The following is a 26,624-nucleotide window of genomic DNA, read 5'->3' as shown; positions in this document are numbered from 1 at the left end:
GGCAATCTTGATTCCAGCTTGTGCTTCTTCCAGCCCAGCATTTCTCATGATGTACTCTGCATAGAAGTTAAATTTGTATAGAGAAGGGGAAAAAATTCAACACTTGTTGGTTTCCTCCTGCCAATTAAGAGAGAGATAAGAAATGTCTGAGGCTTGCAGCCTGTTTCCTCCATTTGGAGACCACTGGCCTTCCTGTCTGTTACCCTCTCACCAGCAGGGAACCTTGTATATTGGGTCAGTGCTAAAGAGTATAGAAACAACATACCAAGTGTTTATAGATAGTAATGTGCAGGTACTGGTGAACGTTCTGTTGTCCTGTCAAGGGAGAGCTCGTTGTCTAAGCAATAAGTGAAGTGAAGTGAAAGTTGCTCAGTTGTGTCCAACCCTTTGCGACCCCATGGACTATACAGTCCATGGAATTATCTAGGCCAGAATACTGGAGCAGGTAGCCTTTCCCTTCTCCAGGGGATCTTCCCAACCCAGAGATCAAACCCAGGTCTCCCACATTGCAGGGGGATTTTTTACCACCTGAGCCACAAGGGAAGCCCCTAAACAATAAAGGATCTAAAAATAGTCATATTTCACATTGAGTCCTGGTTTAGAGGACAGGTTTAATGTCTTCCCTGATCCTCTGGAAACTGCAAATTTCCTAGTGAATTCTGTAGAAGGAACTGGGATATAGTTTTATATAATTATAAAAACACTTGATCTGAGAAAAAAATGTAATAGAAATCTGCTTAAGAATTAAAAGATTTCCAATATAGAACTGGATCTATGTCCTTAGTAGGAGAGAAGAATAATTCTATGCCCAGATTGGTACTATACTATCTGCCAATTCATCAGACTATTTCTGTGAATTGTGAGCCAAAAGTCCCCCAAAAGGCATCTTAAATTTTGTTGTTGTTATTGTTGTTTTGTGAAATCAAAGACCCCAATTTGCAGCCGACTCTGTGTGTGGACAGTCACCACGTGTTTGTAATCAGTATAGAGTTATGGGAATACCCAACCAGGTAATTCCTATCACAGCATTTTTTTTAATCACGCCTGATTTTTCCTTGTCTGTCCGTCCTCTCACTAGAATGTCGGCTCCGTGGTGACCTCTTCTGCCATGTTCAGCACAGTTCCCACTGTCTGGTAGCTAGTAGATCCTTCGTTGAATAAGTGAATGTGTTTGTGAATATATTTACTTCTTCTTGGTTAGAAATTCTTCTCCTTGTAATGGCAATAGTTAACTCCTTGATAGTATCTCCTGTACTCCTAGTATTACATCCCAAGGTGGAGGAGAAATGAAGCTTTAGTTGCTGGTAACCCAGCATGGAAGAGTGGCAGGTATGTTGAGCTTTTAACATTTTCAAAAAGCAAAGAAGTGTTTGTTGGCAGGGAGGAAAATAGCACTGGAAAGCACACTACTAATTTTACCTTCCCAAGTCAGCAGAGGCAAAGATAAGGAGGTTTGTTGGCGACTACTAAGAAAACATGCTGATCCTTGAGATAGCTGAAGTTCTAAAACATCAGAGAAAGGCCTGGCTTAGAAGGATGGGTTCACTAGTCATCAGTGCATAAGCAGTCTGTGACCCTATGAGTAGAAGAGCGTAGGCAGTGATAGGAATTATGTCACAGTGCTTTTTATTATAGAAAACAGTGACTCGCTTCAAATGACTCAGTATTTACTGCAAGGATTCATAGGTTTCTCAGAAATGTAAGGACAGATACTATTCACAACCCTCAGAGCATCAGAGGCAGAAAGATATCAGGCATCAAGACTTCATCTTGCTCTTTCTGTCTACCTTGCCAGGGCTGCGTCGTATCATGGATCCTGCCTTTCATCCCAAAGACTGCTTCATCCCTTTCTCTTCTTTTGTGTTTGTGTGTGTGTGCTGAAATACATAACGTAAAATTTACCATTGTAACCATTTTAAAGTCTACAATTCAGTGGCACTAAGTACATTCACAATATTATACAACTGTTACCAGTATCAAATGGCAGAACAATGTTCATCACCCCCAATCCACTTTATTTTTTTCCTTTTGCTGCTCATGTTTTTGGTCATTCCTAAGAATCCATGACCAGATCAATAGACTTATCTTCCTGTTTTCTTCTAAGAGTTTTATAGTTTCTTGTATCATCATCGATCTACTTTAAGTTCGTTTCTCTGTATGGTATTAGTATTAGTAGGGATCCAGCTTCATTATTCGGAGAAGGCAATGGCAGTACTCCAGTACTCTTGCCTGGAAAATCCCATGGGCGGAGGAGCCTGGTAGGCTGCAGTCCATGAGGTCGCTAAGAGTCGGATACAACTGAGCGAGTTGACTTTCACTTTTCACTTTCATGCATTGGAGAAGGAAATGGCAACCCACTCCAGTGTTCTTGCCTGGAGAATCCCAGGGACAGTGGACCATGGTGGGCTGCGGTCTATGGGATCGCACAGAGTCCACACGACTGAAGCGACTTAGCAGCAGCAGCTTCATTATTTGCATGTGAATATCCAGTCATCCCAGCAGTGTTTGTTGAAGAGACACCTTCTTTCTTCTATTGAGTGGTCTTAGCACCCTTGTCAAAAATCAATTAACCATAAATGTTTGGGTTTATTTCTGGCCTCCCAATTCATTTTTAATATATGTCTAACCTTAGATTTGCCAGTACCACACTGTTTTGATTACTATAGCTGTGTGGTAAGTTTTGAAATTGGTATGTGTGTGAGTCCTTTAAGTTTTTCTTTTTTGAAATTGTTTTGACTATTTGGGCCCCCTTTGCAATCTCATATAAATTTGACAATCAGCTTTTCCATTTCTGAAAAAAAAAAAAAAGTTGTTGAAATCTTATAAGTATTGAGTCTGTAGACAGCTTTCATCTAGGTTATCAAATTTGTTGGCATAGGACTTGTCTACATAGAGCCTCCAGCATTTCACAAAAGGTGGTCCAGACTTTCCTGCCGCAGCACTGTTCAAGCAGCATTTTCCACTGAGTTTCTGCTCAAATAAGCCACGACTCCCTGTATTCATCTGTTTGTCTCTTTGGTTTTGGAGACAGCATCTTGCCCTGTGCTTTTCCCTTTCTTAAGGATCCAAGAGAGTTGTTGATTCTTCAGTCTGTTTAGCTTTTTACATTTATAATAGAGTGGTAATTGCCAAGCTCTTACATGTAGAACTGAAAACCAAAAGTCCCCCTTTTTTTTAACTTTTTTAAAGTATAAAAAACATAAAATTTACCATCATAACCATTTTTAAGAATACATTTATATAGGGTTACACTATATTCACATCATTGTGAAACTAATCTCTGGAATGTTTTTATCTTGCAAAACTGAAACTTTGTACCCATTAAGCAAGAACTACCCTTTCTTCCTTTCCTCATCCTGGTAACCACCATTCTACCCTCCCTGTCTGTTAATTTGACTGTTCTACTTGCTGGATTTAAGTGGAATCATAGCATTTGGAAGAAAAGCTATGATCAACCTAGACACCATATTAAAAAGCAGAGACATTACTTTGCCAACCAGGGTCCATCTAGTCAAAGCCATGGTCTTCCAGTAGTCATGTATGGATGTGAAAGTTAAAAGCTGAGCACCAAAGAATTGATGCTTTTGAACTGTGGTGTTCGAAAGGAATGGGCTTCCCTGATAGCTTCCCTGATTCCCAGTTGGTAAAGAATCTGATTATATTGCGGGAGACCTGGATTGGGAAGATCCCCCGGAGAAGGGAAAGGCTACCCACTCCAGTATTCTGACCTAGGAATTCCATACAGTTCATGGGGTTCCAAAGAGTCGGACACAACTGAGCAACTTTCACTTTCACTCCATGTTTTTCACTTCGAGAAGACTCTTGAGAGTCCCTTGGGCTGCAAGGAGATTAAACCGGTTAATCCTAAAGGAAATCGGTACTAAATATTCATTGCAAGGGCTGAGGCTGATGCTGAAGCTCCAATACTTTGGCCACCTGAGGCGAAGAACTGGCTCATTGGAAAAGACCCTGATGATGGGAAACATTGAAGGCAGGAGGAGAAGGGGATGACAGAGGATGAGATGGTTGGATGGCATCACCGACTCCTTGGACATGAGTTTGAGCAAGCTCCGGGAGTTGGTGATGGACAGGGAAGCCTGGCGTGCTGCAGTCCATGGGGTCACAAAGAGTCAGACACGACTGAGCAACTGAACTGATACAGCATTTGTCTTATTGCGACTGGTTTATCTCACTTAGCATAGGGTCCTCAAAGTTGAGGACACATTGTAGCATATAACAGCATTTCTTTTCTTTTCAAAGTTGAATACTATTCTACTGTATGTATATATCACATTTTGTTTATACACTTATCCATCAATGGACATTTGGGTTGCTCTTGGCTATTGTGAATAGTACGAATATAAGCATACAAATGTCTCTTTGAAACTCTACTTTGAGTTTTGGAAGTGGGATTGCTACATTATAAGGTAGGTCTATTTTAATTTTCTGAGAAGTCATCTTACTGTTTTCCATCATGGTTCTTTTGTTTTATAATCCCACCAAAAGCATATAAGGGTTCTAGTTTCCTCACATTCTTGCCAACACTTGTTATTTTTTTCTTTTCATTCTTTTTGTTTCCCAAATAGTAGCCATCCTAATATGTATAAGGTGATATTGTGGTTTTGCTTTGCATTTTTGATGACTAGTAATGTTGAGCATCGTTTCATATCTCTTTTGGCCATTTGTGTACCATCTTTGGGAAAATGTCTATTCAAACTCTGTCCATTTTTGTATGTTTCTCTTTTTCCCTGTGCTTCTCATTTCTTCATTATTTGACCTTTTGTTGATCTGTTTCTGGTTCTGCTTCTCCCAGTTTTTCAACTTCTACTAATTGCTCCACGTTTCTTGCTGATTATGCATACACCACCCGCTTCTCTAGGCTCCTTTTGTAGCTAGTTTTCCTTCGCTGACTGCCCCACCTCTGTTTCTCGCTTTTCCAGGGTCTGCTGATTCTGCTGCTTTTTCTTCCTTAGCTTCTCCTTTTCCCGTGCCTTTCCTTTATACAGCTGTTACTCTTTGCTGACTCTGTCCCCTCTTCTGCTTTCCCACTTTTCATGGTCTGCTGATCCTGCTGCTTGTTCTGCCGCTGCTTCTCCTGTCTCCTGCGCTTCTCCTTTCCCGTGCTTCTCCTTTCGGCAGCTGTTTCCGTTTTTGCTGACTCTGTCCCCTCTTCTGCTTTCCCACTTTTCATGATCTGCTAATTCTGCTGCTTGTTCTGCCGCTGCTTCTCCTGTCTCCTGCGCTTCTCCTTTCCCGTGCTTCTCCTTTCAGCAGCTATTTCTCTCTTTGCTGACTCTGTTCCTGATTCTGCTGCTTATTCTGCTTCTGCTTCTCCTTTCCCGTGCTTCTCCTTTCGGCAGCTGTTTCCGTTTTTGCTGACTCTGTCCCCTCTTCTGCTTTCCCACTTTTCATGGTCTGCTGAGTCTGCTGCTTGTTCTGACTCTGCTTCTCCTTTTCCCATGCTCCTCTTTCAGCAGCTGTTTCTCTTTTGCTGACTCTATGCCCACTTCTGCTTTCCCACTTTTCAGATTCTGCTGATTTAGCTGCATTCTTGCCTCTGCTTCTCCTTTCTCTTGCACTTTTCCTTTTCCCACACTTCTTTCTGTAGCTGTTTTTCCTCTTGCTGGCCCTGCCCCCGTCCTGGCTTTCCCCTTTTCAGTGTCTGCTGCTGCTTTGTCTTCTGAGTCCACCCCTGCTTTTTTTTTTCCCCCCTTTCGTTAATTCCGCTTCTCTTTGTGCTAATGCTGATTTGTCTTCTGCTGCCTATATTGATCCTGCTGCTGCTTTTACTTCTCTTTCTTGGTCTCCTGGTTTTTCATACATCATTTCTGACCTCCTTGTAACTTCACTTCATGATCCTCACTGGCTACTCCAACCTTGGCTTCACCTTATGGCTCCACTCAAAACTGCTAGAACATCTGATTTTTTTCGATTTCAAATTACCTCCCACCTGAAAAAAAATTTTTTTTAGAGAGAATATATCACTAAAGTCATGGTGCTGTGTCTTAGGTAGCTGGTTAAACTATGGATTAGCTATTTTGTTATGTTCACCTGTGGAGCCGTCAGCCACAGGCACAAGCTGAGGAGAAGCAGCAGCGAAGAGTGCATGGGACAGAGTGTAACCATTTAGAGCCACAGGGACTGAAGTAACCCTTATCCGGAGAAGGGGATAGACCTAAGTGGCAGTAATTATCTCCTCTTCTGGAAGGAGATTAAAGAATGAGTCAGAGATAAAGCAGTAACATAGAATAAGTTACTCTTTTTAGGAAATTCAATGAAAAGATACGGGAGAGCATGGAAGAGAGTTAATTAGCAATGTGGGACATTCCTATCCAGACAAGAAGGAAAGACTGGAAACAAATAAGAGAAAGGAGAATGGAGGGAGCAAAGTTTGTAGCAAGTGGGATTGACTCTAAGGGCACAGAATTGAAAGGTTGAACACAGCTGAAGCTGTGATACCAAATCCTTTGACATGAGTAGAAAGGAGGGCAAGTTGGCATCTTCCACTTTCATGATGCTATTGAGGTGTTTTATTATTTTTTTCCTTTCTGTTGCAGGTCCGGAATCTGTGCCCCCTTCCCTTCTCAAAGTTGTGATGAAACCCATAGCAACTGTTGGAGAAAACCACCAGTATCCTCCTGTGAACTGGGCTGCTCTCCTCTCTCCACTTATGAGGCTAAACTTTGGTAAATAGCACATGTTTTTTGGTCTTCAGACTCTGCTTTTAGGTTGTGACCTGAATAGAAAATGAGATTTTTTTGGTCACAATTGATAGTGACTGAATGGACCTCTGGGAATGTAAGGTTTGTCTTCTTGAGTGGGACAGCTGGGTTGCTTCATTGAGTCACTTTTTAAATAGCTGAGGAGGAGGAGGAGGTTTGAAAAAATATACCAGATGCACTCATCAGAACAGTACTTGACTGAGATGTGCACTTTGCTGGGTATGCAGGGTAGATCACAGAGAGCCTGATTTGATGGTTATCAGGCTGCACTTGGAGAACTCCAGGTTTCAGTGAAATGCCCTATGGGATGCTGTAATTAGTTTTCTGTTGCTGCCGTAACAAATTACCACAGACGTAGTGGCCTGAAACTATACAGAGTTATTATCTTACAGTTTTGTAAGTCAGAAGTCCAGCATAGTTCTCACTTCACTAAGATCAGGGTATCAGCAGAACAACATTCCTTCCTTTGTTGCCCAGGGGAGTGATGCAGCTTGAATGTTTGTGTTCCCCTGAAAATGCATATGTTGAGATCCTAACCCTCAGTGTGATGGTATTAGGGGGTGGGTCCTTCAAGGGCAATTAGGTCATGAGGAACCCTCATGAATGGAATTAATGTCCTTCTCAAAGAGGTCCACAGAACTCCTCAGTCCACACTGTGAAGACAGAAAGAGGCCAGCAGACTGCAGCTCAGAAGGGCTCTCACCAGACACCCAACCATGCCGACACCCTGATCTTGGACTTCCAGCCACCAGGACTGTGAGAAATAGGCCTCTGTTGTTTATAAACCACCCAGTCTGTAGTGTTTTGTTACAGCAGCCCAGACAGACTGAGATGGGGAGAACCCATTCCCCGCCGTTTCCCAGCTTCTAGAGGATGCCCACTCCCTGGCTTGTGGCTCCCTTTCTTGCTCTTCAAAGCAAGCAGCAGGGGGCTAAAGAATCCTCATGCTGTCATCTTTCTGATCCTCTGAAGGCAGGAAAGGTCTTCCATTTGTAAGGATTCATGTGATTAATGGGTCCATTTGAATAATCCAGGATAATCTCCCCATCTCAAGGTCTTTAACCTTAATCACATCTGCAAAGTTCCTTTGCCAAGCAAGGGAACATATTCACAAATTCCAGAGGTTAGATGTAGACAGATTATTCTGTTTATCCCGGGTACTCTGTGGTGAGAGGTAAAGGGAATGCACACCTCTGTTTGTCCAAAGCAAATTCTGTGATGGAGCTAGCATATTAGCATATGGAAATTTAGCTTATATATCAATATTTGCGCCCCCAACTCCAAAAAAGAGAGAGTGAGAACAACGTTAACAGTGGTATAAATTATGGATGTATATATATGTGTGTGTATTTGCATGAGTGCTCTATTATTTACAGTAGGTGCTTGCTTACATATGATATACAGAAAGATTTGTATACTATAATTTATGTGCAATTTATGGGATAATCAAAGATGTTTTTAACTAAACACAGTTTTTCATTTGAATGCTTTCATTTGAACCTAATCCTATGTAAGATATGGTGTCACCATACTATATATCCAGAGATTTCATTTGAAAACTATGTTCCCCTGCCCCTCCCCACTTTTATGTGCTATGTTGAAGATGTTGGTATTTTAGTAAAAAGAAGAAAAGGCCTGGTTAGGAAGATGTATCTGCTGATGGGGATCAGGCTTAAAAAAGACTGGATATTAGAGAATGTGACCTCTTTAAATCCTTCCAGATCTGGATTTGTCTATGTGCTGATTGCAAGGTGGAGAGGAGAGAAAAAACAAAAATGAGATTTTTAGCTAGAATTTTCTCAAATTTTTAATAGCATTTGAGTCTTTAGGTTTGTCTGGACATTGTAAGAGAAATTTGCCAAGCTAGTTCAAGATCCTTACCAGTTACAGATAAGATCCTTACCAGATACATTCATTTGTTTCACAACTAAAAACGTCTCTTGAAATACCTTATGGTTTGCTGAAGTTCCATTACCATTAAACATCATACAAGAGTTCTTTTACCTTTAGCTGTATTACTGGGGACACTGAAACCTAAACATGAGTTACAAGAGGCACCTACCTACATTACAGATATTCTTCCCCCTTCTTCTCTTTCAGGTGACGAGACTCAGCAACTGTGTCTTGAAATTATGGTGACCCAGGCACAGTCCTCCCAGAATGTCACTGCACTGTTGGGAATGTGGGTGATGCCACCTCTGATCCATGGTCTGAGTGTAAGTAGTAATAAAGGGTGTTGAGCAACAGGAGGGTATAGTTGTTGTGGGGGAGATCAACATTCCTTTGGGTGTGAGTTCTCAAAGTCGAGAGTGGACACGTGGGCTCTCACAAGGAGTGAGCAGTTGACAGTAGCTGGCCAGGAGACTGGAAAATTGTGGGACTTGAAACTCTGCCGTAGCCATCACCATGTATGCTTTCGACTTCTCCTGCTTTTCATGTTTATTACAAGAAAAAGGGAAAATGATGATCAGAGATATTCAAGTTCCTTTCTCAGGACCACACAGGTAGAAAGCTGTAGAGTTACTGGAAGCTGGGTCTATTTGTTTATATGATCTACATAATCATTACAGCAGGGATTAAAAGAAAGGCAAATCCACATGCTTTGGATAAACAATCCCTCATCCCTCCCTTTCACAGAAAGGCAGCAATTAAGGTGAGCCTTGAAAGCTTGGTAGGATCTTATTAGGGATCAAATTAGAGACCCCAGAGGGTGTGTGTGGGAGGGTGTAGGGGGAGAGAGTAGGACATCTCTGTCCATAGGTGTTCCGCTGGAGTAAAGTGCTGAGGAAGACGTGATCCAGCCTAGTCTTTGTGACAGAAGTGGCAGCAGCTTCCAGGGTATAGACTAAGGGTAGGTAGGAAGAATGGGGTGAGATTATTTAAAGATATGAAATAAGCAAAGATGTATCATTTCGGTTACATTTCAAGTTAGGACAGAAAAAGCATATTCCACAATTCCTTAGAGGTTCACCAATTGATTATGAGCTAAATGATCTCCTTTTTTTTAATTCTTCTATTGCTGGAGGCTTTAATTCTTTGAGAATGGTGAAAAGCTCTCTTATTATTTCATCTTTTTTTATGTATATAATCATCTTTATTGTAATTCATAAGTGCATTAAAAACTGATATGGATCTCTTTATTAACACATGTAGATTCTCATGGGCATCTGCTTTTTACTTTTACTTGAGAATAGTCAAAGGGGTCAATATCTTAGTATCATTGCATCAAGTGCTCAACTCCTGGAAGCCTGGGAGGCTCTTTTAGGGTTTCCAGATCACTAAGCTGTCTGCTGAACTGCCCACACTCAAGTGTCTTCTGGAATTCTGTATAAATTTCAATAGGCACCTGGGCAACAGAACACTCTGTTACTTTGCTTGTTTTTAAGGTGTATTTCCAGGGCTAAACATTGTGCCCAAACATTTTCAAATTGCCCTGGCTAATCTTCCAAGTAGTCTGTTACTCACTTTACTAATCTCCCTGCCAGATTAAGAACCCCAAAGCTTTGTTAACCACAAAAAAGTTAGGCGAGGCTCCTCTTCTCTTCCCAGGTCAAATTATTTGGAATCCCAAAAGACTGCTAGTATCAAAAGTGGAGGACAGTAGTCTTTCCTGAAAAAGCCCTTGTCTTTTGACTTTAGTCTCTACTCTCTTGTTTTTTTTTTTAAAAAAAAACTTTTCCTACATCTCCTAATTCTTCTTAATTTAAGGGCAGTGTCATTGACATCTGTAGCTGCTGTTACCTGTCTGCTCTAAGCAGCTCCCATCTAGCTGCCATTTAATGAGCACTTGTTACATTCCTCCTGCTGGTAAGCACTCAGTGAGCACTGTCAGTCATCAGATTTAATCTCTCTTCAACCCTGACAGGGACTTTCCAGGTGGCACTAGTGGTAGAGAATCCACCTGCCAGTGCAGGAGATGAAAGAGACACGGGTTTGATCCCTGGGTCGGGAAGATCCCCTGGAGAAGGGATGGCTATCCACTCCAGTATGCTTGCCTGGAGAATTCCATGGACAGAGAGGCTTGGCAGGCTACAGTCCACAGGGTCGCAAAAGAGTTGAACGCGACTGAGCACGCATGCATATGTACAACCCTGATAGGCTAATTTTTTTTTACCACTCTATTGAGTTATAATTTATATTCCATAAAATATGGCTATTTACGTGTATAATTTTAATGAGTCTTAGTACATTTATACATTTTCATCCATCATCAATAGCATTTCCACCACCCCCCAAAAATTCCATTGTGCCTACTTATAGTTAATCCCCACTCCCAATCTCAGACCCAGGCTACCATTGATCTTCTTTTGGTCTCTATAATTTTGTTACTTTAAAGAACTTTCATATAAATTTACATTTCATATAAATTTTAGAAATTCTTTAGAATGGAATCGTACAATATGAAAACTTTTGTGTCTCACTTATTTCACCTCTGAGAAGTAGATTTTTTTTTATTATTCTGATTTTACAGGTTGATAAACTGAGGCAAGTAGAGGTTAAGCAAAGCTTATATAGCTCATCAGTGGAAACACTGGCTGACTCAAAAGCCTGTGCTTTCAACACTGTTCTATTAATGCTTCCTTCCTTTTAAATCATCTATAATTCTAACTGTCTGTTTTCTTGAGCTCAGATATTTTTCTAGGTTTTAGTTATCCCTCCATTTCTCCTTTAAGTCTGTCTTTTTTTTTTTACATTCATCTTTGATTAGGAACCTTTCTTATTATCTTTGTTAATTAACAAATTGTTTGTAAATTCATTTTTTAATTATGTACCTTCTCATTTTAAAAAAAGATCTGAAATGGCATGTTCTTTAATGTGAAATATTGTGTAACTCATGCAGCTACATTGATCTTTTTAGAAATTTACCGATTTTTGTCAGATTTTATTTTATAAAACACTTCTTTCAGACTTGCTGCTCCTTTAGTATCATACTTAACGTTTCTAAGAATTCTTGAAGCCTGCTTCCTTATAGTCTAGGGCTCATAGCTGTCATTACCGCGCCCCTTCTTAGCTATCCTGAACTCTAAGACACTGTGGTCAGTTTCACATGCACGACTGGCTCTTCTTGGCTCAGGACTGGCCCCAGAACTCCTGTTCCCCTGATTATTTTCTCATGCTTTCTCAGAAGAAGAAATGAATAATATCAAATATTCTGTTTAGCCAATTTCCAGCAGTCGAGCCTTCATCTCCAGTAGCTTTTCTGGCTAGAGACTGTGACCTTTTAAGACTGAATAGCAACTGTCATGTACTTTGAGAAGTAACATTTTATTCCCCTCACTGGAAAGACCCAAGATTTGAGATGAGTAGTTCACAGATGGATTGGCAGATACCATATATCCACACAGGCGCCCTAGATCAGAAGTCACTGAAGCAGCTAACATCACAGTCATTGGTGGTCCATTGGCCCATGAAGCTGTGGGGAAATGAGGGTTTAGGAAGCAACCTGAACCTTTTAAAATTTCATTTTACCCTCAGACACGGTGATGACCTAGAGGTTTTGAGCATTACAAACCCGGACTTGCCTGTTTACATCTGACCTCTTTGGTTTCTCTTTCAGCTGAATATCAAGAAATACCTTCTTCTATCTGTGCCTTCATGGATAAAACATGTCTCTGATGAACAGATCGAGGGTTTTTTTGAAAGCTTAATGGTGGCAGTTTTTAAAGCAGCTTCCCCACTCTCCAGTCCTGAGTTATGCCCAAGTGCCTTACAGGGCCTGAGTCAGGCCATGAAACTGCCCAACCCTTCTCACCACCTCTGGAGTCTGCTCAGCGAGGCAACTAGGAAAATTTTTGACCTCCTGCCAAATAAGATTCGGGTGAGGAACAAAAATATTTGCATTCCTGACAATTTGTGTTTGGGATTTTTTAAAGCCTTTTTGGCAAAGCGGGGAGGTGTATGTTTTTAAGAATGTGGTGGGAAGACTAGCAAGAAATAACCACATTCTTCACTAAGAATGTTTGCTTCCAAAATCTAAATTGAGGTTGAAAATTTAGAAACAAAGTTTTGAGCATGCCTTGATTCAGGTTAACCAGCGTAGCACCAGAAAATTTGTTCTCAGGTCTTTTACCAAATGCCTGTAGAAGATGAGCAAGTTCAGAAACCCTTACACCTGAGAAATCTTTGGGCGTATTGTCCAACACACTTAATATTTGCATCAGGTGACTTAATACTAGCTTTGCCCCTCCCCAACAGACTTCTGAAATGTAGTTGTGCAAAGAAGTAGAAAATCCATCCAGAATGGTGGGTTCTGATCAGGAGGAAAAAGTACAGCCACACAAGATACACCAAATAACAGGAAAGATGCTTCATAAATGATAAAAAGTTGGCCATGAGTTTTGGCTTGGTTAAAATTAAAATCTCATCAGCCGCTGTTCATGGAGATAAGCAAAGCTAAAGATTTGTCAGAGCAGTGAGAAAATAGGTGTTATCTTACCCTGTATTTTGACATGCTTGGGATTTTTCTTTACCAGAGAAATGATCTAGAGCTGTATGTCAGTGTAGCAAAGTGCCTCTCGGAAATGACAGATGATGAAGCCAATCGGGTTGCCCAGATTACTGAGGTAATAACATATCCATGTGTTTTTCCATTATTGAGATGGGTATTACAGTTGAAATGGTTATAGTGTCCTTTTGGCTGAAGCTCACTTTGTTTCATATTTGTTAGTTACTGGCCAATTTCAGGAAACTCTCTCTTTCACTGTGGGGTCTCATGTCCAGCCTAGTACGGTTGGCTATGCAGTAGTATAAACGGGTAGATGAATTAATAACTTTTTTTCCAACTGGAACATAGTTCCTTTATGTTGTTGTGCTATTTTCTATTGTACAGAGAAATAAATCAGTTGTGTACCTGTATCCACTCTATTTTGGATTTCCTTCCCATTTAGGGACCACAGAGCATTAAGTAGAATTCCTTGTGCTATAGAGTAGGTTCTCATTAGTTATCTGTTTTATTCATGCTAGTGTATATATGTCAATCCCAGTTTCCCAGTTCATCCCACCTCCCCGTTCCCTTCTCCGTGTCCATACATTTGTTCTCTGTTTCTGCTTTGCAAACAGATTCAGCTGTACTGTTTTTCTAGATTCCACATATATGCATTAATATGTGGTATTTTTCTCCTTGTGATTCACTTCACTGTGTATGACACTCTCTGGTCCATCTACATCTCTACAAATGACCCAGTTTCATTCCTTTTTAGGCTGAGTAATAATATATTCCATTGTATATATGTAGTAGTATAAATGGAGAGATGAATGATAACTTTTTAACCTAATTAATCACACTTTATCAAGAACATTTTAGTGTTCCCTATGGGTAAAAAGCATTAGTCGCTCAGTTGTATCTAACTCTTTAAAACCCCATGGACTGTAGCCTCTGTCCATTGAATCCTCCAGAAAGATCCCCTGGAGAAATGGCTACCCACCCAGTGTTCCTGACTGGTGAATTCCAAGGACAGAGAAGCCTGGCAGGCTACATACAGACCATGGGCTTGCAGAGTCGGACATGACTGAGCAACTAAGCACAGCACAGCCCAAGCAATTTAAAAGGAAATGCTTGAGAGAATGCACTCGGGTGCCTCACTGCTCAGGTGTGAAATCCAGTCTCTAATTTACTAGCAATGTGACCTTGGTTAAGTGTCATATTCTCTCTCTACCTTGGTTTCTTGATCTATAAAAGGGAAATAATAGCACATACCTATTAGGGTCGGTTTGAGAGTTAAACGACTTAATCCATGTTAAGTTTTGGAAAAGTACCTGACCCAAGGCAAGGATTCAGTAATAACATTATCATAATTATTACATTCATGTAATGTATTATATCTTGTTATTATATTCAGGTTGTATAGTTGGAAGTTAACATAATTTACTTTGTGGTACCTAAAGCTCAAAGTGGCTATGTTACTCACTTGCATTTCTAAAGTGCCATTCAGAACATTGTCACTAGAACATTCTAAATTGTGTTCTGATGTCCCCCTAAGAGTATGTGTTCTGCTGAGCCCTCTGTTTTTCTATTCATTTCCAGAAAGAATAGAGATAAGAAAGTACAGGTGAAGAGCTGAGACTCCCTGGGTTTCAGTTCTTACTCTGTGGTGTTAAGCAAGTTTCCTAACTTCTGTGCTTCAGTCTCCCCATCTGTAAAGGAGGTGATAATAGTAATCTATTGCTCAGTGTTACTACGAGAATGAAATGATTGATACAGTGGTCCTCAAACATTTTGGTCTCAGGGCCATTTTAGTGTCTTAAAAATTATCAAGGACTTCAAAGAGCTTTTGTTTATGTGGGTTATATCTGTCAATGTTTACCATGTTAGAAATTAAAACTAGAAAGTTTTAGAACATTACTTAAAAGTAGCAATAAATCCATTGCATCTTAACATGTAAGAAAATTTTTTTTTCCAAAAAACAGGTTAGTTTAGAAAGTTAGAAAAGTGGCCTTGTCTTACATTTTGCAAGTCTCCTCAGTGTCTTCATAGAAGACAGCTGGATTTTCATGGCTGCTACTCCATTCAATCTGTTGTGATGTCGTTTTGGTGAAGTATGTGACGAAAACCCAGCCTCACACAGATACGAAGGTAGAACGGGAAAGAGTGTTAGTAGTCTTTTCAGATAACATGTGGATATCTTTCTTTGATATTGTACCAAAACTCACCAAGTGGTGGTTTCTTATAGGTTAGTTGCAGTGTGGAATCTGAAAGCAGATCGGTGAACTTCACATACTCTGTTACAGTGAAATCCATTGGTCCATTGCACTGTGGATCTTTTATGCACACATGATTTTTTAAGATACAATTGCAAGATCTGTAAGATATATTGGTCATTTGGAAAATATTGAGTCGCTAAATTTTGAAAATCTTCCAAATGTTGGTACATTTCATGATAAACATCAAAACATCGTATTTGTCACTATTACAAATAGTGACAGCAACCTCATCAGAAAAGCCTTTTATGTATATATGTCTTACATGTATCTTGGGAACCAGCCAAAGTCATAGTAGCAGATACAGATTTTCCAAAAATCTAGTTTTCGCTTAAAAGCACACATTTTGTCATTGGCACTAATTGCTGTCAAGTATTTTCCTTGGAAATGGCAGTCTCACTTCCTTCACTTGTAAAAAATAATCAAATACTCAGTTTTCATAACCATCGTTTGTTTATCAGTCATTCTTTCAAGTAAATGGTCTGTGAAAAGAGTGGCTATTTCAGCTCACAACTCCCTCTCACAACTTTCTCCTTGAGATGACCATCACACTTGGGGGTGCAACACAAGCGCTTTATGCATGCTTCCCATTTGGTCATACAGAACATTACAAAGATGTATATTCAAGAGCAGAGGCTTAACAAAACTAGTAATTTTATTGCTTACAAGGATATTTTAAATGAAACTAGCTTTTTAAAAAATTGCCAGTGTCAGTAAAAAATACAATGAATATTACTCCTGTTTGGGGTCTATTATGAATATAGTTTGACCTCACAGACCCTCTTTTCTAAAAGGGTCTTGGGGTCCCAGAGGTCTGTGTACCAAACTTTGTGAAATGCCAAATTAACACAGGTTAAGTGCTTCAAATGTACCTGGCACATTGTAAGTACTGTATTTGTTGGTTACCATTGTTATTATTTGTGTGTCTTTACTAAATACACACATCAGTTGACCCTTGAAATCATTGATGGTTTTTATGAGAAAACAAAAGGTGACATTACAACTGTCTATAGGTACATTTTGAGACAGCACACAGGCAGATAGGTTACACAGTGCAGGAAACAGTTTTAGCATTTGGAGTGGTAATCAACTTCAAACTCACCCTTTCTCTTTTGCCCTTGCCCAAAGGTTCTGTAACAACTTCAGTTAATGTAATAGAAACTGAACAATTTGCTTTTTTGCAGAGTAGCCTAGAAAAGGCTGCCTTTGTCAGGCTCTACTTGGTCTCTCAAGGACGATTCCCCTTGATGGGCTTGACTGATGTGCTCAGTGTTGCTCTCAGGCACCGTGAAAAAGACACATTGGCCTGGATGACACTGCACAGCTTGTACCAGGCACGGATTGTGAGCCACGCCAACACCGGTAAGGGCAGCCAGGGAGCACATCGGGACAGACAAACATGCCTCCCATCTCTTTGAGGTTATCATTGTTTCCTCAACTTAAAAACTAGGTTAGGGCTTCTTGACACGGGTGAGGACTTGTTACCCCCAAATGAGCGCACAATTACAGCTCACAGCATCAACTCTTCAGAGGTGCAAATAAATTCTGCTGGAGATTTGGATCTCATATTTGGCCCTCCAGGCCCACAGAGATATAAGCAGGTTTACCAGGTTGAATCTGCCTGCTCCTGTTTCTCAAACAGATGGATGCTAATGGATTCTGCCTGATGTTTGCATGAACATGGCGTTTGGGTGGTCATTTAACAAACAGAAAAAGAAAGCAGCAAGCACAAATTAAATAGTTATTCTAGAGAAGAACTTCTCAGGGGTGAGAAGAATAAAATCTGGACACCCTGAGTACATCCTCACGCCGGAAACTGCAGGCCTGAAGCTCTGCTAATGAATGGTGCGACTTTTAAGCCGTTTTAGACATTTATGCTGTAATAATCATCTAAAGAGAGACTTCCCTCAACCCAGCGCTCTGTGACAACTTGAAGGGGTGGGAGGGGGGAGGGGGTTAAGAAGGGAGGGGATAAATGTATACCAGTGGCTGATTTATGTTGATGTATGGCAAAGGTCAGCAAATATTGTAAAGCAGTTATCCTCCAGTTAAAAATTAATAGGAGGAAAAAAATAAATAGGGAGTGCCCTCATTTCTCCTCCATGCCTTTGATCATATGCTTGTAATTTTCCAAATCTATGTTCAGGTTCTGATCAGACTGGATGTGACTAGAAGGCCCTTGTAAGCCATATTCCCCATCTCTTGTATTTTGAAGGCTATGAGAGAAGACTGACAAATGCAGTTTAAATACTCTTTGCAAGATTGTGTAGGAAATTTTGATTCTTCTTCCTCTTTGGCAACTGAGATAGTTGTCTCCTGTCCACCTTAGTGCATGCCCAAGGAAAAGTGAACCTGTGATGAAAAATGAGATTTTTTTCACTCGACCTCAGAAGTATCTTTATCTGGTAGAAAGCCAGTTAGGTGTTCCCAATTAAGCATGAAGCTACATGAAAGAAACAAATAAATTTGATATTGCCTTTGGTTGTAACCAGCTGGCCTTCAAATTTAGTTTGAATTTTCAAATGGCAAGAGTAGAAAAGTGCTTCCTTCATTTTTTTTTTAAATTAATCTTTTTTTCTTTTTTTGTCTTATTCACCTACTACTAGTGGTGGTTAACCTTTTTGGGGTCATAGATCATTTTCAGCCGGGGTGAAAATTCCCCTTCAATATGTGTGTGTAAGTACTGGCACAAACACAGTGCCATTTTCCTCTCATGCACTAAATTTTGAAGATCTCTCCAAGTAGTCTTTGCTTTGCTGGGAATCCTCATTTTTGAAAGGAAAAAATAATATTTATGTTAATGTTTGTCCTCTGTTTAGCCTACTACAGCTGGGTTTTGGGTTTGGCGCTTTTTAAAATGTCTTTAGGATAGGTATTCTGTATGATTTTGTCATAAATTGAGAACTTTAAGCAAGGGAGGACTATAAGAACAATTAATTACCAAAGATTTAACACTACTAACTCATGGGCATGCCCAGTTTCTCCCAGTGTTTAGGGTTGAGAAATTCCATTAAATGCATTTGACCATTTTTTCAGGTTTGAAGAATAAATTTAGCTTTTAAAAATAAACACCAAAATAAGGTCATCTGATGTGAACAGTATTAAAAAAAATCTCTTGAGTGAGAACAAGTCTCAGGTACCATAAGAGGACTTGTAGCTGTTGTATAGTCCTCAGCGGGTCTTTTGCTTTAGTTATGATAATTATTGTTGATCTATCTTACATTGCAAAGAAAAACCATGGTCTGGTAATACATGTCCTTCTGTTTCAGGCGTGTTGAAGAGAATGGAGTGGCTCTTGGAACTAATGGGTTATATCAGAAATGTTGCTTACCAGTCAACGTCTGTTCAGAACGTGGCTCTTGATGAGGTACAGTCTAGAGGAGTCATTTGTGGCTTTCTTAAAATACAGAGTATATTTAGTCTCCCAAAAGAAGAACATGTTGCTGCTTGCAGCTCTCTTTTCTCCCTTCATTTTTGGGAAACAAGGATGGCAATTCTCTGACATCACAGGAAATGGGTGTTCTTACCAGAATCTTGAAGATGCCCACAGCTGCCCTTTGAAAAATATTTTCAGCAGAACACCTCCCTTGATAGGCAGCACACAGAAGTTCTAGCTAGGGGGGGGAATCTAGGGTCCTGTGTACTTGAGCTGGATCCCACAAAGACTGTGGGGTACAGGGCTCTAGCCTCCACCGTGGTCCAGAGCTTGGCTTTAAACACCTGGTTTGAAGGGGTTCCTGAAGTGTGTGCAAGTAATCTGTGTTTGTGCCAGTACTTACACGCACTTATTGAATGGGAATTTTCACCCCACCTGAAAATGATCTATGACCCAAAGAGGTTAACCATTACTAGTATTAGGTGAATAAGACCAGAAAAAAAAAGATTAATGAAAAAAAATGAAGGAAGCACTTTCCTATTCTTGCCATTTTCTTGACTCAGCTGTGCATTTTTTCTTGTTGATTTTTCCATAGCCATGTTTCATAGATCTGCTGTTTACTTGTGTGAGTAAAATATGTGTAACCTGAGATATTGTTTGATATTCTGCCCAGCTTTTCTGCAGGGCTGTGTGTCTTTGAAATTTTCACTAATGAGATTAGGCATTTTAAGAGATTGAGGGGTACTTTTTAAGCTTTTTTTGAGCTTTCCTCTTATTTCCAAAGTTTATATTAACTTTCTCTGCTTTCTTACAAAAATCTTTTGAAACTTAGAAAATACAAATAAGCAGAAAGAATCATTTAAATCATAGTAATGCAGTAACTCAGAGGTAGCTCTTGTTATCACCATTTCTACGTGTCTAGTCTACAAAATCTAAATGCATGGATTCTAAACAGATTTTTTAAATGCATATGGAAAGTCATATGTTGTTTCTGTTCAAAAACAGAATATACTATACATATTTTTTTTAGTTTTGGCCACATTATAATAAACCTTAATATCCCTGTTCATATCTCTCTTAATTAATTTTTAAATCTCTTTGAAAACACCAAAACAGAGGAGGAATGTTTGGATCTCAGTATGATTAGGCATTCAATAAATTATGTTCCTCTTGAAATGTTAGAACAATAATAATGAAACTGCTGGGCCTTCTCTACTCACGAAAGAGGATCCTTCAAACCTTCTGAAACCCCAGAATGTCTCTTCATTAAGCATAGAAATGGTTTGCTATCCCATCCAGTTCCTCTTCTGGGGTAGGGGTGGGGCAGGAGGAAGGCTTCGGCGAGGGGGAAGATAACATTTCCTCCCGATGCGAGCTGTATGTGTGAACATGTGTTACTTTGCACTGTTAAAGTCTGTGACCTAACCCTGTTTCTGCTTTGCCGTAGGCTTTGGACTTCTTGCTGCTGATCTTTGCAGCCGCAGTGGTTGCATGGGCAGATCACGCTGCCCCTCTCCTCCTTGGCCTCAGTGCCAGTTGGTTGCCATGGCATCAGGAAAATGGCCCAGCTGGGCCAGCATCAAGCTTGCTTGGCAGGAGTCCATTACACAGGGTCACTCTGCAGGAGGCTCTCACTCTCCTTCCCAGTAGCATGCCTCTTCTGCTGCAGAAAGAGCCATGGAAGGAACAGACCCAGAAGGTGAGGCGGGCAGCCACCTGCTTTAGGGCAGGCAGCCGTTTTCTGTTCGGCAGCTTCTGCTGTAGAATTGCAGTGGGAGATAAGTGCAACCTGAGTCACACAACAGGCTTGCTTACTCAGTCTCAGATCTCAGCCAGATGCAGGGCCTCAGAGATTGAGGGTAGCTCAGGCTCAGGGTATCTGCTGACTGAAAACAACAGTGAAAATGGCAACAACTTGCTTACAGTTAGGGCTGAGGTGGAGCTTGTGCTTGCCTTCATTTGTTGAAGACTTACGTGTTCTTGATCCTGGGGATAAAGGATGAGTAACTCTCTGAAAGCTCAAAATTTCATAGTGAAGACAGACAGGAAGGCAAGTTCAAAATTGCAAGATGGTACAATAAGGATGAGCCTCCCCAGTGGCTCTCAGTGTTAAAGAATCCACCTGCCAATGCAGGAGACCCAGGTTTGATCCCTGGGTTGGGAAGATCCCCTGGAGTAGGACATGGCAACCCACTCCAGTATTCTTCCCTGGAAAATTCCATGGGCAGAGAGGCCTGGTGGGCTACAGTCCATGGGGTCACAAAGAGTTAGACATGCCAGAGCATGCTCACACATGATAAGGATACAGTTGATGAACAAGGGAGGGGGTGATCACCAATGCATGGGCGGAAATCTTCCAGGGGAGCTGTGAATCTGGAGTGCCCACCTTTTACCATATTTAAGCTCCCCATAGCTCATTCCATATAGTAGCCACGTTCCAGGTGCTTCTGGCCTAGATACCTTGGGGAGATCTATAAAGGCCTAATGTCATCACCTTTGCCCTCAGGAAAACACAAACTATAGGGAGTACCTTTGGTTTTTAATAGAGTTTCCCCAGGCTACGAGCTGTCCTGCAGAGCATATGAAAATGAGGTACATCCTATATTTCTCATTGCATGGCTCTAACCTGTCTTGAATTGTCATTTGGATTTTTTTGAATCCCGTTTAATTAAACTGGATCTTTATGAGGTTGAAAGCTTACAGCTAACTTTGTGGCTTACTTGTAAATCTGAACCTTAGTCTTTAAAAATATTTCTGAACTGTGGACCCACAGTTTAGCCATGAACAACTCCACTGAACATCTCAAATAAAATGCCTTTGTTTTCTTAAACCTGATAAGCATTAGTGTTATTACCTCTAATTTTTTATTTTCTTTTTCATTTTAATTATTTCTGGTCTGGGACACCCTGTTCATTTTGGACTACAGCATAGACATCTTGCATCTATTACGTATTTGTAGTACTTATTTACTTAGCAGCAGGATATGATAAAACAAAATTGAGGAAAAGAAAATAAAGAAAAAATTTTAATTAAAGCAGGGAATTAGGAATATTTTATTTTTCTGTTTTCTTTTCAACCCACAGTCTATGTCCAAAATTAAAATGCCTAGTACCTATGACTGGTGTTTTTTAGTGAGTCAAGATAGGGAACATTCAGTCAATGAAATTACCCAGTATCTAATTCAAAAACAATTTTGGCTATACCCGGGAGATCAGTCAAACTCATGAGTACGTGGAGTTTCTACCTTGTTTGCAGGATTTATTTGCAGTTACCATGCTTGGGTCTACCTAGCAAATTGTCTTATGCCTTTTCTGTTGCATTTCAACTTGGCTTCATATCCATTTGGGCACAAAAACTATTCATAGCTACAGAAACATATTTTAGTAACAGGGGCTTACAGCTGATGTGTTTACCCATTTACTACCCACCTAGGAGCCTAGGCCTGATGCACATGGAACCAGGTGGCAGGCAGCATGGTGTGAAGGAGTGTGAGGCTTTGAAGCCAGGTGTACTTGGTTCAGATCTTGACTCTGCCAGTCATGGGGAGTGGACTTGGGCAAGGCTCTTACCCTTTCTGGGGCCTCTTAGAATGATGAGAGGCCCCATTCTGTCTCTTAGAATGAGAGAGAATGTTCATGGCACACCAGAGGCTCTCTGGGCCCCTGTCTACCCCACTCTTAAGCTATAGTAAGTCCCAGGATAATCAGCAAAAGAAGGAGGTTTGACTTTGCTGGGTCATTTAACTGAGGGCTGTCTCCAACATTTCCATCTCTTGTGCCTGGTCACATCTCTTCACTCTCCCAGCCCAGGCAAGTATTATCTGGGGACTGTATTATCTGGGGACTACTGTCCTGTTAGGCATATGTGCAGGTCCAAGGGTTTGAATGATGTCTTACCGATCCTGAGATTGTTTATCTGATACAATTCTTCATTTTCACTCTAGTTCATTGACTGGCTGTTCAGCATCATGGAAAGCCCTAAGGAAGGACTCTCAGCAAAATCCAAGGATGTTTTAAAAGGTATTACTTTCATCCTTTATACCCAGCAGAGGTGAAAACCATCCAGTGTTGTCTGTACTGGAGAACAGCATCCTAGTGTATGCTGGCACCTAAAAGGGTCATCTTGGTTCAATTTAGAGAAGCAATCTGAAGCTGTCACCAATGTGGTATTTTTGAATTAGAAAGTAGATTTAAAAAGACGAGTTCCATGGTCTTTAATTTTTATTTAAGTGTTTTTTAAATGTATTATTGTAATCATAAAATATGACTAAATAAACATTAGAAAATTCAGAAAAGTAAAAAAGAATAAGCAAAGAGGAATCCAGAATCCCATTGCACAACAACAATTTTGATTATTTTTCCTAAGTGTTACCCACTCTGTGTGTAAGTTTTAACATTGTTATAATCATAGCCAGTTGAAAAATGTACATATACGCTTTGAGTACTGCCTTTTTTTACTTTAAAATTATTAAAAGCATTTTAACCTATTCTTACACTAGCTGCATAAGTGTTTTTCATGGCTGTATAGTATTTTTCCAGGGGAATTGGACATTTCCCATGCTTCCAGGCATTTAGATGGTTTTCATGTTTTTTATTGGAGAAGGATTCTTCTTGCCTGGAGAATCCCAGGGACGGAGGAGCCTGTGGGGCTGTCGTCTATGGGGTCGCACAGAGTCGGACATGACTGATGTGACTTAGCAGCAGCAGCATGTTTTTTATACATCTCTATTGACTGTTAAACTATGACTGTAGGATCCACAAATATAAGCAGTCTTTCTGTGCAAATTACATAGATGTTTTTACTGAAACCTCAAATGTCTTCTGGGTGCTGGTTCTGTGGTCCAAGACAGCTTGTACTGTCATCCACATCTTGGGACTTGGGGGTCAGGATCCTCCCAGTGGCTGCCACTGATGCCCCTGACATGCTTTAAGTTACTGCACTGGAAAGTCTTACCTTGGGAAAGTTTCCTGTTGGCCTACTCTTGTGATAACTGACCATATTTTGCTTTAAGTATGGTGTATTGTATTGATTGCTTAACAAGCAAGAATTATCTAATGTATTGTTCCTACCTCTAAAGTGGGTGGAAGGGCATGTGTAGGAAGGTGATTCTGATCAACCACAGAGCTTCACTGAGGATCAGAGCAGTGGTCTGACATATTTTCACTTGACCATTCCCAAGAAACTTGCTACTAGGACTTCCTCCACTTATTTTCCTTGGGGAGTTTGGACTCATTTTTAAGGGCCATGGGTCCATATAATACCATTGGTTGTTCCCAACATATACTGTCTTAGGTCATGAAGATAACAGTTAATTCCAGTGAGAAATTGTTATTTGGGTCAAGGAAGTACATGTTCACTTGGTCATATATTCAAGGGGTTATTAGAGTCACACGTAATTATTGTGTAACTCTGGCTTATCTTCATTCTCTCACACTATTATACTTTAAAAATATATCAATATATTGATGCTGCTGCTGCTGCTGCTAAGTCGCTTCAGTCGTGTCCGACCTGTGCGACCCCATAGACGGCAGCCCACCAGGCTCCCCTGTCCCTGGGATTCTCCAGGCAAGAACACTGGAGTGGGTTGCCATTTCCTTCTCCAATGCATAAAAATGAAAAGTGAAAATGAAGTCGCTCAGTCATGTCCGACTCCCAGCGACCCCATGGACTGCAACCCACCAGGCTCCTCCATCCATGGGATTTTCCAGGCAAGAGTACTGGGGTGGGGTGCCATTGCCTTCTCCACAATATATTGATATTTATATTCATATTCTAAAATAAGATATATAATAAGTTACCTAGAGGGATTACACACAACTTCCTTACTTTAAAACAGGATCAGTTTGTTTACCTTTTAATAAGACATTTAGTGGAAAAGTTATATTTGTGTAGAAAAGTGCACAAGTAGATTTTTACAAAGGGAACATACCTATGTAGTCAGCACTCGGATTAAGAAAAAAAGCATCACCAGCATCCCAGAGGTCAGTTTGTTTTAATTTTGTGGAATTTCCCACTAACTGGTTGCAAAGTAACTTAAAACAAACCTTTTCCTCAACCTTTACTAATGGTCTCTTCCATTAAAATTCTGTCTAAGGCATGATAGTAATTCTTAAAGATTAGCCAAGCAGGAAGAAGTCAAGTTCTGTTCTGACACCTTTTTTATCTAAATGATCTTTTCAAATGTAACTGCACCAAATGAAACAGTGTGCTTTTTTTTTTTTTTGTCCCCTTTAGCTACCCTGCTGTCCTTGAGAGTTCTCCCAGAGTTTAAGAAGAAGGCTGTATGGACCAGAGCCTATGGTTGGTGAACAGCTTCACGGTAGCCAGCAGCATTCTCAGCTGGATGAGGAAAACCATATAGGCAGAAGGAATTTTTCAGAATTCGTGTCTGGGATTGCTGAGACATGATGCAGAGAGCTCAAGGGCATGAAAGGGTGGCCACACAACTCAGTTTGAACAGTGCATGCCCAGAGAGGTTGCTTCAGTACCCAGGCCAGTTGAGACTGAAATAAGAACTTGAATTTTATTTGGCTGAGATCAGTCTGAAGGTTTTCTTTTGTGAAAATTTGACTATATCATCTCCTCCCTGCTAAATTCTAGTAAAACAATCTTGTGAAATCTGTGCATGTTGACTTTTGTTTTAACGCAGGGTGGAAGTTTAGCTCACAAAACCAAACTATAGAGGTGACAGTGGAATCTGTTTCCCATGAAGTCTCTAGAGGATATTATTGACTCAATAAGTTAGACATGTTTTCTTATCCTTACTGCTAAAACACTCTTGGAACTGCTCTACATGCTTAAATAATAAGCATGGTGTTAACCATTGCTAAATCAGACCCAAAAGTGGTGGCTATAATTTTTTATGCTTGAGTCTCTTGAATGCAAGTGAAAGTTACCCAGTTCAGAATAAGAAAGGAAATGTGTCTTTGCTCATAGGTATGATGGAAGCAACGTGGGGTGTGGGGGTGGGCACTCTAACTGACCAGGCCTGGGTCATATGTCCATCCACCTGAACTGGGGTCCCCCCAGAAGAAAGGTGATGGGATGTTAGGCAAGGAAAAAATGGCAAATAGCTCCTCGAAAGATCAAAAGATTATATGTTTTTAAAAAGTACAAATCTCCATCTTAATTAGGGTGACTGGTGGCATAAAGGCAAGTAAATGTAAGGAATGTGACAGTATCCTTAAGGGTTGCATTTTACTCAGGGGCTCGCAATCAGCCAGGAATTTAATTTTGCTCTGATTGCTAATTATTATTCCTTGATGCAGCCATTAATCAGGGCAGTCTTTAGCCAATCATACAAACACAGTGATATAAGTGTATATGGAATTACGGGGGAGAAAAGGTGTGCCACTGGAATAATATACCTTCTGTGGCATGTACCTTCATGTTGTCACCAAGCCTACCTACCACTTGGGTTAAAAACAGCTCTACTAATGTTCCAAATATATGGATTTATGATTCCAGGTGTCAGATATTTGTGGTTCACTGGGTAATTCACACTCTGTTTCCAGGTCACATCTCTTTCTTTTGCTGAACTCCATAGGGTGCCGAGATGCTTACAGAAAAGGAGGAAAGGAAGTACGTAACTCAGGTAGTACTTAACTGCATCACCAGCATTTCATTTCTATTACCTCCTTAGAGGCTGAGCTACAGGGAAGTGAGTTTTAAGGAAGCAGAGATGGAGAACATTTCTGTGAGAAGCCAGTCTCCCCTTCTCTCCCACCCACCTTGACTCTCTCGTATTTCCTACCAATAAGAGGCTGAAATTCTTCTAACATTTATTACTAGGTATCAAGAGTATAAATGACTAGAGTTTCTCTGGCATT

General features: G+C 40.4%; 1 protein-coding gene across 3 annotated transcripts in view; it reads left to right on the top strand.

The window, feature by feature from the left end:
* Positions 1-25,279, top strand: part of FOCAD (focadhesin) — a 273,360-nt gene extending 248,081 nt beyond the window's left edge. For all 3 annotated transcript variants that reach the window (XM_068973925.1, XM_068973926.1, XM_068973924.1), the window contains 9 exons: positions 6,558-6,686; positions 8,823-8,938; positions 12,280-12,540; positions 13,196-13,285; positions 16,604-16,781; positions 18,689-18,786; positions 20,243-20,494; positions 22,739-22,814; positions 25,030-25,279. In XM_068973925.1, coding sequence (XP_068830026.1) covers positions 6,558-6,686; positions 8,823-8,938; positions 12,280-12,540; positions 13,196-13,285; positions 16,604-16,781; positions 18,689-18,786; positions 20,243-20,494; positions 22,739-22,814; positions 25,030-25,103 — 1,274 coding nt within the window. In that variant the 3' untranslated portion in view covers positions 25,104-25,279. The remainder of the gene's footprint in view (positions 1-6,557; positions 6,687-8,822; positions 8,939-12,279; positions 12,541-13,195; positions 13,286-16,603; positions 16,782-18,688; positions 18,787-20,242; positions 20,495-22,738; positions 22,815-25,029) is intronic.
* The last annotated feature ends 1,345 nt before the right edge of the window (positions 25,280-26,624 follow it).

Source organism: Capricornis sumatraensis, chromosome 6 (genome assembly GCF_032405125.1).
Source record: "Capricornis sumatraensis isolate serow.1 chromosome 6, serow.2, whole genome shotgun sequence".
Lineage (NCBI taxonomy): Eukaryota > Metazoa > Chordata > Mammalia > Artiodactyla > Bovidae > Capricornis > Capricornis sumatraensis.
The sequence above is the reverse complement of the archived record's forward strand: the minus strand, read 5'-3'. Positions and strand labels throughout refer to the sequence as shown.